The sequence below is a fragment of the Heptranchias perlo genome, chromosome 5 (genome assembly GCF_035084215.1).
Source record: "Heptranchias perlo isolate sHepPer1 chromosome 5, sHepPer1.hap1, whole genome shotgun sequence".
Taxonomy (NCBI): domain Eukaryota; kingdom Metazoa; phylum Chordata; class Chondrichthyes; order Hexanchiformes; family Hexanchidae; genus Heptranchias; species Heptranchias perlo.
In genome coordinates, this window is record NC_090329.1 from 23,281,332 (window position 1) to 23,294,283 (window position 12,952).

Genomic DNA, 12,952 nt, shown 5'->3' on the forward strand with positions numbered 1-12,952 from the left:
TGGAATGTTTCCATAAACTCTTGCTGAACATCAATGAATCTCGGTAAAAGTAAATGTGGAGGGGGGAAGTTTGGAAGATGCAGCCTCTCTGGGACGCTATATGCCCTAATTTGCAACAGGCACCGTCAACTACCCAAAGGAAAACACGCCTATTGCCGATGGTGTTTTAGCATTCAGCAACAAAAATAACGTGCTGGTCAGTGAACAAATACAGAAAAGATATAGAATACTGTATTCTTGGCACTCTGCCAGGCAGACAGAAATCTGACCTCAAGGGATTCCCTTGTGCACCCAATTTGGAATCTCACACTGAGAGAAGTTCTGTATAACGGTATTAAACATGACATGAATTGCATCTGGTTCTCCCTCACCCATGAGTGAAATCCACAAATATCCTAATTAACAGGTAGCGTTTTCATCAATCGGCTCCCAGGTTTCTCTTAATTTGAGACCTGGAATTAAATTCACACCTGAGACCGGGTTTTAACATGGTGTCAAATGCGTCGAGTTTAATATAGTTCTTAACCAGAGAAGTTAGGCATTGAACACCTTGCCTCGCAAATGGCAGGAAAAGTTGGTCTTTCTAATTGACCTCTTGCCTCCTTGCTCGTGCTCTTGGAGCTTAGTAAAGAATCTAGATGTTTTTGGAAGGTGGTGTGCATTGTAGTACTGTAATATGGCAAGATTTACATTAAATATTTCAACTGTAATGGCAAAGCTAGTGTATCAGAACACATTGCTTGTGATGAGATGACCTTGCACCTGCACCTCTTGGCTTTGTTCCCCACAGCTGGGCTTCAGCTGAAGAGTTTAAACCTAAAAGCTGGTGTATGCTGGAATGTATTTTAATTTGTTTGTTTTTTCACACCAACAAATCTGGTACAACTTCCAGTTGTGCAGCTCTTTTGGACACTTGGGCTTGCCAGCCTTGCCCTCTGTCAATATATCAGTCACTTGCCATTTGTTTTTCATTGTTTCCAATAGGCATTGCCTGCAAGCTGAGGGGAAAAAAAACAGGCATTCAGTTAATCAATCTCCAATATAAGCTCCTTTACAGAAACAGTTCTCATTGCCAACTATTAACATCATCAACTTCATAGAATCATACAGCACAGAAAGAGGCCTTTCGGCCCATCTGTGCTACATCATATAGCACCTTTTAAGATCTGGAATTCCCTCCCTAAACCCTTCTGCCTCTCTACCCCTCTCCTCTTTTAAGACACTCCTTACCTTTGACCAAGCTTTTGGTCACCTGTCCTAATATCTCCTTATGTGGCTTGGTAATGCTGCTGTGAAGCACCTTGGGACGATTTACTATGTAAAGGCGCTATATAAATGCACAATTGTTGTTAACGGAGAAAAATTCCCCATGGCGCATTCACAGTTGTAATCAAATGGAAGGAGATATTGGGAGAGGTCAAAGAGGTGGGTTTTAAGGAGGCTCTTAAAGGAGGAGAGGTTTAGGGCGAATTCCAAAACATGCAGCTTAAGGCACGGCCTCCAATGGTGGGACGAAGGGAGTGAGGGATGTACAAGAGGCCAGAGTCAGAGAAATGGGGAGTTTGGAGGCCCAAAGAGGTTACAGAGATGGGAAGAGGTGAGGCCATTGAAAGATTTGAACATAAGAATGAGAATTTTAAATTGTACGCACTGAGGGACCGGGCACCAATGTAGGTCAGTGAATGATGGGTGAACGGAACTTGGTGTGGGCGAGAATATGGACAGCAGAGTTTTGGATGAGCTGAAGTTTATGGGAGGCCAACCAAATGAGCATTGATATAGTCGAGTCTGAAGATTTCCAAATCATAAATGAGGGTTTGATTGGTGGATGAGCTGAGGATAGGGTATATAAGAAATAGGAGCAGTAGTAGGCCATACAGCCCCTCAAGCCTGCTCTGCCATTTAATCAGATCATGGCTGATTTTCTACCTTAACTCCACTTTCTTGCCTGATCCCCATATCCCTTGATTCTCCTAGAGTCCAAAAATGTATCTATCTCAGCCTTGAATATACTCAACGATTCAGCATCCACAGCTCTCTGCGGTAGAGAATTCCAAAGATTCACAACCCTCTGAGTGAAGAAATTCCTCCTCATCTCAGTCTTAAATGTCCGACCCTTTATCCTGCGATTATGCCCTCTAGTTCTAGACACTCCAGCCAGGGGAAACAACTTCTCAGCCTCTACCCTATCAAGCCCCCTCAGAGTGTTATATATTTCAATGAGATCCACTCTCATTCTTCTAAACTCCAGAGCGTATCGGCCCAAACTACTCAACCTCTCATAGGACAACCCTCTCATCCCAGGTAGAAGCAGGTGGTGAAGATCTGGAGTTGGAAACCCAGCTTGGGTGGAGTAGGATGCCGTGGTGCTGAACAGTCTGATTCAGCCTGTGACAGTGGAATTGGTGAGCAAGGGTGGAGAGTTTGTGGCGGGGCTGAAGACAATGGTTTCAATTTACCCAGTGTTTAACTGGAAGAAATTGCAGCCCATCCAAGACTGGATGTCGTACAAGTAGTCTGACAGCACGGACAGAGTCGGGGGGGGTTGCGAGAGAGGTGTTGAAGAGGTAGAGCTGGGTGTCGTCACCGTTCAAATAGAAGCTGATGTCGTGTGCAGATGACGGGAGAGATGGGTGTGGATCTGGAAGATGACGACATGTTGAAGAATTTTGGAAAGGAGAGGGAGGTTTGAGATAGGGCAGTACTTTGTAACAGACAGGGGTCAAAGGTATGTTTCTTGAGAAGGGAGGTGGTGATGGTTGGTGAAAGGGGAGAACGAATTACAACGTTAGCTAGCATGGGGCGGGAAGTTGGAGAGTCGGCAGTTTATTGGGAATGGGGTTAGGGAGCAAGAGGTGGGTCTCTTGAATGAGAGAAACTCAGCGAGGACAAGGAGGGAGAGATGGGAGTTCAGTGAGCAAGAGGGGACCAGAGGTGGCAGGGGTGGTGGGTGGGTGGAGATTTTTTGGTGGGATGGCGGAAGTAGCAGCAGAGGCAGCTGAACTGATGAGCTTTATCTTGGTAACAAAGTCCTTGAGCTTCTCGCACTTGATAGGGGTGGAGGGGTCAGAGAGCGGGATTTAAGGTGGCAGTTGGGAGTGGAGAAAAGAAGCCGGGGAGGTGGGGGGGGCGTTGTGGTTTAATCTTTCAACTCCAGAATGATCCTCGAAAAGTGGGTGGTTTTTGCCAGAGGATGGAGAGGTCTGACAGAACTTAATGTGGGGATAGACAGCTAAGCTGATGTTTGAGCTTGGGTTTTGTTGTTGATCGAGAACTAAAACTGATCAATTTTCTTTGAACATGGGTTTTATATTTTTGATGTTTTGTTTTTACCCTAGGTTATCATAGAAGTAACAGAAATGTTGCACAGTGCTAGCTTGCTGATTGACGATATTGAAGATAATTCTAAGTTACGGCATGGCTTACCTGTGGCTCACAGTATCTACGGTGTTCCATCCGTCATAAACTCCGCCAACTATGTCTACTTCCTGAGTCTGCAGAAGGTGCTGACCCTCGACCATCCAGAAGCCATTAAAGTCTTCACTCAGCAGCTGCTGGAGCTGCACCGTGGCCAAGGTCTGGACATCTACTGGAGAGATATGTACACCTGCCCCTCGTTGGAAGAGTACAAGGCCATGGTGCTGCAGAAGACCGGAGGACTCTTCGGGCTGGCTGTAGGCCTCATGCAACTGTTCTCCGAAAATAAATCTGACTTAAAGCCTCTTCTTGACACACTAGGACTTTTATTCCAAATACGTGATGATTATGCAAACCTGTTCTCCAGGGAATACTGTGCCAACAAGGGTTTTTGTGAAGATTTAACTGAGGGGAAGTTTTCATTCCCCCTCATTCATGCTATCTGTTCCCATCCAGAAAGTACACAAGTGCAGAATATTTTGCGTCAGAGGACTGAAAATGTAGATATAAAGAAATACTGTGTAAACTACCTTGAAAAGGTGGGTTCTTTTGATTACACCAGACAAACACTCAAGAAGTTAGAGTTAGAAGCTTACAAAACAATTGAAAAGCTCGGAGGTAACCCACAGTTAGCAGCTTTAATTGAACAACTTAGCCAACTGTACAAAGAGAATTAAAAAACCCTCTTCTCTTTCCACATGCCTCTCTTTCTCTCGCACTCTCCGCCACTTGATCTCTCTTGCGCCGCGTGTGCTCACTCAATTTTTCGTTTTCTCTCGAGCGCGCTCTCTCAACTTCTCGTTCTCGCTCTCCCTTGAGTGCTCTCACTCAATTTCTCACTTTAGCTTGCTCGTAAGCAATCGCGCGCTCGCGAATAGTTTATACAGCACTTGCAGTTAGGTTAGGGTAATATGAATCACAGGATATTCATGTAATCAAAACTCCTCCTGTTTCACCTGTAAAATCATGAGCTCAGACTGAACAGATTTTTTGATATTTGTGTGGTGGTAATTTATCGCCCCAGTATATTATCAAGATTATAGACAGGAATAGAAACCTAATGGTCCAATCTCTCGTGACCACTGCCTTTTCCAGCATAATATATTACAGATGTATGCCAAGAATTGTGGTAGCTGGCAGTGTTTTTTTATATAACATTTTTGTTGGATTGACGTGTGTCTGAAACAATCCGATGTCAGCACCATCTCCTCCCACTCACCAACTGCCCTCCCCACCCTCACCCACTTGCTGTAATAGTGACTGGGCGTGTTATAGAAGCTGGGATCTTAGTGCCAGTGAATTTCACTGATCCTGAGGATGCCTGGAATGCTTAAGAGAGATGATGGAGCGAAAAGCTTAAAGACACTAGCTGAGTTGAGCAGTCGGTGGGCTCTGAGGTGAGATCTGTCCTGCCGGGCAGGATTTGAGACAACGAGCACTGATTTTCTCAATGTATCAGGAGCATTGGGGAACAGCATTTGTCGTGTATTTCTCTGCTCTTCTGCACTCTGACACTACAGATGGAAATTCAGCAGACCACAATTAATCTTTGCTATTTTCTAACTGATATACTGCTATAACTTTGCTCAGCCCTTGTATCGTGTTAGATTTGACTGTTCATCGACTGCTAAACACAACCTTGCTAATACCCTCCCAGCTGTTATCAATGCACAATATATCTGGAAAGCTGGAAGAGTTATAAGCAGATCACAACCCTTTGCTATTGCAGCATATTTTTTATAATAAAAGCTGGTCTGTTTTACTGGGCCAATTATTCTAGAGTTTCCTTTCAAGTGGGTTTTTAATTAAGTTATTTATTTGGAATTATTGCTAGTTTGTACAGATCTATCCAACAAATGGGCAGTGAGACCATTTCACTGTTTTGTTTTCATCCTTATTTCTCTCCCCTTGTTTGGGAAGTGATTCGATACCTCTTGTCGCTCTGGTCAAGCGCAGCTGGTGAACTCGCTATGTGCGGACATTAAACTGCAAACCTGTGTCCTTCCTTTCCGTGTGATGTGGCATCTGACTGCCTACTTTCAGAAGTGGGGCAGAAGCGAATTGCTTCCTTCCTGAAAGGAAAGAGGACCATTTTAAGATGACCATGTAAGGGATTAGGTGGATAAGTTGCATTCATAGTATTGTATGGCTTGACCGTTCCATAAGAGTGGGCTTAGACATCATAGGCAGTGCCGTACTTTGAATTTTCCGCACACATGATGGGGATATCTTCAAATCTGGCACCGCAGAAGCCTTCAGCTAAAGTGCAGAATTATCCTGGGCAAAACTAGTTTTGTATTTATAGTAGTGATCCTGAACGATACTGATGTTAGTTTTCAGTAAATCTTGTTACAGCATAAGAAGCACCAAGGTTTTTGTTGCCGTTTTTCTCCTCTTCCTCCCCAGCCCATGTTGCTGATCTCTTGTGTGGGATGGAGGGCTGTTACCGTTCCATAGGCACTGATTGCCCCCAATTTCCTCAGGTCATCTTCATGTGCAAGTCTAGATAGTGTGTCAGCAGGCTATTAAACAATGGTGGGGGGAGTCCATCACAGCAGAGACCCAACCTGTTCTTACCCAGTCAACCTCCGACTCTTCAAGCAGGTAACATCCCAAATTGACGGTGGAGCCGTGCAATGTAGCACACCTTGAATTCCAAAAGGCTTTTGATAAAGTACTGCATGAGAGACTTCTTTACAAATGAAAGTCATTGAGTACAAGGGTAAGACACGGATCGAGATATTTTAAAAATTATGAAGGGGTTTGATAGGGTAGACATCGAGAAGATATTTCCACTTGTGGGGGAATCCAAAACTAGGGGTCATAAATATAAGGATAGTCACTAATAAATCCAATAGAGATATTCAGGTGAAACTTCTTTACCCAGAGAGTGGTGAGAATGTGGAACTTGCTACCGCATGGAGTAGTTAAGGTGAATAACATAGATATATTTAAGGTGAAGCCAGATAAACACGAGGAAAGAAGGATATGGTGATAGGGTGAGATGAAGTGGGGAGGGAAGAGGCTCGTGTGGAGCAAAAACACCGACACAGACCATTTGGGCCAAAAGGCCTGTTTCTGTGCTGTAAAATTCTATGTAATTCATAACTCCCTAAGGGAGGAAAACAGGATAGTTGTAGGGGAAGCCGTGGGTGGGGGGAATGGAATAATGAGTGGGATGTCTCAGGAAAGTATACTGGGACCCCTGCTCTTTGTGGTGTACATCAATAATAGGTGGTCATGGTTAGAAAGATGTTCTCATATAGTTAAGGGGCTGTACTTCATCTTTTTGGTCGTTAAATGATTTTCTAGCTAATTGTATAATTTATAGAACTAGTGTACATTTTTTTCTCAAAGTATTTGCTTATTTGGGCATCCAGTGTCAGTATCTTGCACTCCCAGATTGTGTATAAAGTGATTACATGTTGAGTAAAGTTCCCTGTACTCTGCCAACCATTTGCCTTGGTACCTCTGCACTGCAATCCCTACTCCTACAATGCGATGTTTTCCCATTACCCACATATCAGTCATCATATGGTCCCTCTGAGTGAGATTGCCATTTAGCAATTTTGTGCCGTGGAGTTCGTGCCCACTGGGAACTGGGTTGTGATTTATTTAAAGGCGGTTCACCCTTGCCTCTGACACAGAACAGGCTTTGATCCCATCAGACAGAACTGCATTTGAACCAGGTCCCAGAGCTAAGAAAACCACAACTATTGGAAGTGCACAGCTTGATTGATCAGGAACAGAAGCTAGGTTAATGTTTCAGGTGAAACCTTCAGATCGTGTAGGGTTATAGGTGAGAGATGACAAAATGGGACATGCCCAGGGAAGTAAGTGTGCCAGAGGTTAAGGGTTGATGTGCTAATCGATTACACCGTCCACTCCGCCATTTAGCAGCACCTGTACGTCTAACAAGACCCACGTAAGTTACTATTGGTAAAATTCTTAGATAGTTAATGGTGATAAACTGAGTTCATTTGAAGGAGTTAACGCTATAGATCAGCGCTTCCTATTCGATCAGTAACCATCTTACGTTCTCCTCAGTGAAACTTGTGCAAAATAAAAAAAACACTTTCCAAATTGCTGCACTAACAGGTGTCCAGATGTACCTCCTCTCCTGGCTGTTGTAGCAAGTTATCTTAAGAACATTGTCCAGCCTCTTTGCTATGTAGCATTAGATTTTGAAAACGGATCAGTTCACAATTTCTCGTGTCTGGCCAGTTATTAAACTGTATTCAGAGGTTCCGGCTGTTACACAGAACCGAAATCTGAAGATTTTGGAATTATAAGAAAATCGTTGTCCTTGGAAATCCTCAGTCAGTCTTACCAGCGATCCATCATGAAGTGGTCGTGTTACCAATTCTGTCGCCTTGCTTTTATTGTGTGGTCTCAGCCATTTGTAGCTGGTTTGGCGACGTTTAGTCAGCCTCGGGAACTAATTAGCCCAACATTTACTGATTTCACCCTTGACCAATCTGAAATTGCGGATCTGCTCTAGAGAAACTTGATGCTATTATTTCACATTCTTGTAATTTCACTCCAGATCCCCAATATTCTCTGGAGAAGGTTGTGCCATTAACGTACTGTGTTCAAAACACTCCAGATAGATAATTATACAACTACAAATATTCTGTTGAAGTCACTCAACTGCCATCCATTGGTTGTAAAGTGCTTTGGGTCATTCAGAGGGAAAACAACAACTTGCATTTATATAGCACCTTTAACGTAGTAAAATGTCCCAAGGCATTTCACAGGAGCATTATCAAACAAAATTTGACACCGAGCCGCGTAAGGAGATATTAGGACAGGTGACCAAGGTGATGAGGCTCTATATATAAAAAAGGATATGTTGATAGGGTGAGATGAATTAAGGTGGAAGGAGGCTCCTGTGGAGCATAAACACCACATGGACCAGTTGGGCCGAATGGCCTGTTCCTGAGCTGTAAAATTTTATGTAATTCTATGATGTATCTCCTAGCAAAGTGTTTCCGTAGTAGAACTAAATATATTGAGAAAGGGAGAGAAGTTTGCAGTCTCCTTTGCTCGGAAATATTTTGGTTGGACACTAGCCTGGAGTATTCTTTTAATAGTCCCATGCACAACTTGGTATCTAAATCTAGCCTCATTATTAGGGAAAACTCATTCTGACCTTCTCCTATCCTGTAATTTTAACCCAATCTCCATGTCGTGCATTTGTTGGGTGCTTCACAGATTATTTTTATTTTTAAAGTTACGACTTGCATATTCGTAATTTTTTATCTACCGTTACTAAGACTTGCAGAAATCCCTCTCTATCTATGTTTGTACACTAGATGCTACACTAATGGGCAGTGCTCACTGACATTTATATGGAATTCAACCACTCCTTCTGGAATTAATACCATGTGGCACTATTTTTAAAAGCTTCCTAACTTTTTTTTTTAAGGGGGACAGTGGGAGCCATTGGTGTGTAAACACCTGATATTTTGTGTTCTGTCAAAATGGTGTATTGTAGAAATGTTGGGACTTTGGGTTCATGGAAGTGATGGGATTTGCACAGTTATGTAAAAAGAACACTTGCAATGGATTAAAATGAACTACAGTATCCAACGAATGAATTTGTGAACTTAGATAAAGCCTTGGGGTAAAAGTGTAACTTTTACCAAACACTCTTCCATAATTTGTGACTGTTGTAATAGAGGGGATCCCATTGTGAATTGTGCATCGAAAACAAATCCATGTGGTCGAATGTGTGTAACAATGGGTCTTAGCTCTTGAACACAAGCCGAGAGTTTAAAATGGGACTATAAGTTGGACCACTTGTACCGACTGCCTCTTGAATTCAGTTTTAGTGGTACTAACTATGTAAACAGCCCATGCAGCTACTGGTATTAGATTATTAGTGATTCTTAAAGCAGTGGAGAACTTGTTCCTCATTCATTCAATCTCTGTGCAAAGTTAAATGGGCCGTTAGGCACCGGTGGGATGAACCCACAGGGGTACTCGCATCCATAAGAGTTGGGTGCTCACAGTGTTCTTCCCCAGCTCAGGTAACGTGTGCAGTACCGAGAGAGTGCTGCACTGTCGGAGGTGCCGCCTTTCAGATGAGACGTTAAACCGAGGCCCCCCGTCTGCCCTTTCAGGTGGAGGTGAAAGATCCCATGGCAGGGGAGTTCTCCCTGGTGTCCTGACCAATATTTATCCCTCAACCAACATCACTTTTTTAAAAAAAATTATCTGGATCATTATCACTGCTGTTTGTGGGACCTTGCTGTGCGCAAATTGGCTGCTGCATTTCCTACATTACAACAGTGACTACACTTCTCAATACTAGTCATTTTTGGTTCTCCCGTTGTTCATACTTGAGCAGTGCTAATTTGTTTCTCCCCAGTATATCTCAATGTTTTCTGTGACGATTTCATCATCCACCACAATCACTGGTGCTGGTTTCTGTTATCGAGGTTGTGAATCGTCAGTTAAAGCACTTGGGTTGATTTGATTGCCAGTGCGTGTACTCAAGACTTTGCATATTCCTAGTCCATAATCTGGCAGTAGATAGCCATTTCCCAGGCTGCATAGCTTGCGACCATTGCACTGCCTGTTCCAGTCTCCAACAAATCGATTCTGTGACTCTTGAAATAATGGAAAGTGATGTTGGAGGAAAGGATAACATCACTCTTGTCCATACGTTGCCTCTAATTCCACTTTACAAAATTCTCCTCTGAATTTCTGGGTTAAACAGACAGCAGTGAACACCAAAACTATTTTTATCAGAAAAACTGCTTTCTTGTCCACTGATAAGATTGAGGAGATGGAGTGTGGGATTTCCAGGAATTATAGCCTCCTGTAGCACTTAAAACCTGGACACTGGCATATGCCACCATAGCCCCACTGCTAACCGGAGCACGGGGCATTGCTGCTATATTAACTACATTACTTGGGGAATATCTCCACTTCTGCACCAATCTCAGCTCATGTTCTGGAAGCCAGCATAGCATTAGCTAAAGCCTTAGCTCCAGCTCGCACAGCACTGATTGTGGGACCCATCCACGTTTTCCTTCTCGGACTCCTTGTTCCCACCAGCCTACTTGTTCCCTTTGCTCCCTTCCTCAACATTGCTGTCTTGCCATCTCCCTCCATACTTCCATCGAATCATACAGGACAGAAAGAGGCCATTTGGCCCATCATGCCCGTGCGAGCTCTTTGAAAAAGTTACCAATCAGTCCTGCTCCCCCCCTTCTCTTTCCCCTGCAAATTTTCCCCCTTCAAGTATTTATCCAATTACCTTTTGTAAGTTACCATTGAATCTGCTTCCAACATCCTTTCAGGCAGTGTATTCCAGATTTTTTAAAAAACGTACTGCATCTCCCCTCTGGTTCTTTTGCCAATTATCCTAATTCTGTGTCCTCGGGTCACTGACCCTCACGCCACTGAAAAGTTCCTCCCTATTTCATCTATCAACGCGCCTCATCATTTTGAATACCTCTATTAAATCTCACCTTAATCTCCTCCAAGGAGAACACTCTCAGCTTCTCCAGTCTCTTCACATAACTGAAGTCCCTTATCCCTGGTCCCATTCTGGTAAATCTCCTCTGCACCCTCTCCAAGACCTGCAAGAAACCCTCACCTTGACTGGGCTTTTGCCCCCGACTGAGTCTTCCTCGCCCAGTGTCCACTCACTATCCGCTACCCTGTAAAACACTACGGAAACATCTCTATATTTACGTTCCCACTTGTTGAAAAATGACCAAGCGCTTCTGGATGAGGAAGGCCATTTGGTCTGTCTTAATATGTCCCTTCACACCAACCCGACACTTTCCACCCCCCACCTCCCCTATTGCTGCATATAATTGTTTCTATTGCCAGGGTTTAAATCCCCTAACAACCCCCCCCCCCCGCCCACAACACACACACACACTGCGGGCCTCTTTCCCTCATTGGCAGGAGGCGCACCTCCCCTCCGCCGCTCTCCTCACCCAGATGTGTGGAAAGGAAAGCGCTGCCAAGTCCGTCCTCACAGGCCGTGGCCGTCCGTCCGATGGCTTGACTTCGGCATTCGCAGTGCGATCGAAAGGGTGGTGGGGTGGGGAAGGTGGGATAGACGACGGCCCTGGTCTATTCACCACACGAACACAGAGAGGGGCCCGCTCGCTCTTCACACACCGACTGACAGCAACACCCAGCCCACCGTTAAAGCACCGCCGCCAGCGAGCGAGCGACAGAATAAAAAAAACACACACACACTCTCGACCCCACTCAGCAACAAACAACCCTTCCCATTGGCCCTCCGTCACACGGCAACCGCAGCACTAGATCGCCCATTGGACCCCCCCCCACCCCAACCCCGTGGAGCCGGACGCCACGCTAGGCCTGCCGGGAGATGTAGTCTTTCCACTCCCGCTCATCCCACCAAGTCACGGTGCCGACCCGGCCCCCTAGAACTACAACTCCCGTCGACCCTTGCGAATAAAAAAAACCGCATGCGCACTGACAAGGACGGTGATCTTTAAAAGAGATTACTGCGCAGGCGCGCTGTTAATAGGATGGCGTGTTTTTTTTTGTGTGACGGGAATCGTCGAGAGTGAGTGTTCGGTCGGCGCCTTTCGCTAACACCGGGGATGGGATACTCCCACCGTTCCGAACACTCGAGTTATCAGTTGAACCCCCGGTGCTGTGTTTTTTTATTTTAGAATTGTGAGCTGAAGTTTTTTTTCCGTTATTAATCAAGAATAAATTTTAAGGAAAGGAAGGCGAAACCGGAAGTGGGAGCGCCGTGACCCGGACGTGGACGGCCTCCTCCTCCTCCTCCCCCGGGGTCGGTGGAGAGCAGCGGCGGCGGTTTGTTTTATTTGTTGCTGCGCCATCGCCGCCTCACAGTAAGTGTCTGCTCGTCTAAACGGTCAAAACCCAGGAAAGAAAGAACTGGCATTTATAACGCGCTTTGCACCACCTCAGGACTTTCTTTCCCTCCCCCCCCCCCCTCAAAAAAAGAAGCGCTTTACAGCCAATCCTTTTGTTGTAATGTGGGAAAAACAGCGGCATTTGCGCACCGCAAATCCCACATACAGCACTTGTGATATTTGACCCGAATAATATATATTTTTATTTATGTTGGTTGAGGGATTAAATGTTGGCTCCAGGGAACCAGGCGAAAGCTGCCCCTACTTTGCTTCGAAATAGTGTTGTGGGATCTTTTGATGTCCACGCTTTGGGGCCTCGGTTTAACGTCTGATCCGAAAGACGGCACCTCCGCCAGTGCAGCGCTCCCTCAGCGCTGACACGCCGCCAGTGCAAGTCTGGACTAAAAGTTCAAGTCCCTGGGATGGGACTTGAACCCAAGCTTCATCAAGTGAAGCCAGCTCATTCCACTACTCTCACTATCTATTCAAATTCTTTTCGGGTTTGAAAGTAACACTTTTTAAAAATATAATCTTCTGAGTGCAGATTTCACTCATAGATGGCTCGGTTCCAATTTTCAATTTTTTTTGTAAGTGTTCCTATACCAAAAAATACACAGCACGAATACTGGAAATCAGAACTTTTTTTCTAATAT

The 12,952-nt window shown here is 44.7% G+C and overlaps 2 protein-coding genes and 1 long non-coding RNA gene across 6 annotated transcripts in view; 2 read left to right on the top strand and 1 right to left on the bottom strand.

Annotated features, from left to right (window-relative positions):
• Nucleotides 1–5,198, top strand: part of ggps1 (geranylgeranyl diphosphate synthase 1) — a 58,654-nt gene extending 53,456 nt beyond the window's left edge. For all 3 annotated transcript variants that reach the window (XM_067984122.1, XM_067984123.1, XM_067984124.1), the window contains one exon: nt 3,339–5,198. In XM_067984122.1, coding sequence (XP_067840223.1) covers nt 3,339–4,094 — 756 coding nt within the window. In that variant the 3' untranslated portion in view covers nt 4,095–5,198. The remainder of the gene's footprint in view (nt 1–3,338) is intronic.
• The window catches only part of LOC137321636 (geranylgeranyl pyrophosphate synthase-like), an 80,342-nt gene that overhangs the window by 13,565 nt on the left and 53,825 nt on the right, over nt 1–12,952 (top strand). The window contains exon 1 of one of the 2 annotated variants that reach the window (XM_067984119.1): nt 11,943–12,275. The exons of the other annotated variant lie outside the window; for it this stretch is intronic. The gene's annotated coding sequence lies outside the window, so the exon portion shown is untranslated. Of the gene's footprint in view, nt 1–11,942; nt 12,276–12,952 lie in introns of those variants that run through there. 2 annotated transcript variants of the gene reach the window in all.
• LOC137321638 (uncharacterized) lies at nt 482–4,771 on the bottom strand. The gene is made up of 2 exons (XR_010962873.1): nt 3,427–4,771; nt 482–998 (listed from the first exon to the last, which is right to left on the bottom strand). It is a non-coding gene; the product is annotated as an uncharacterized lncRNA (long non-coding RNA).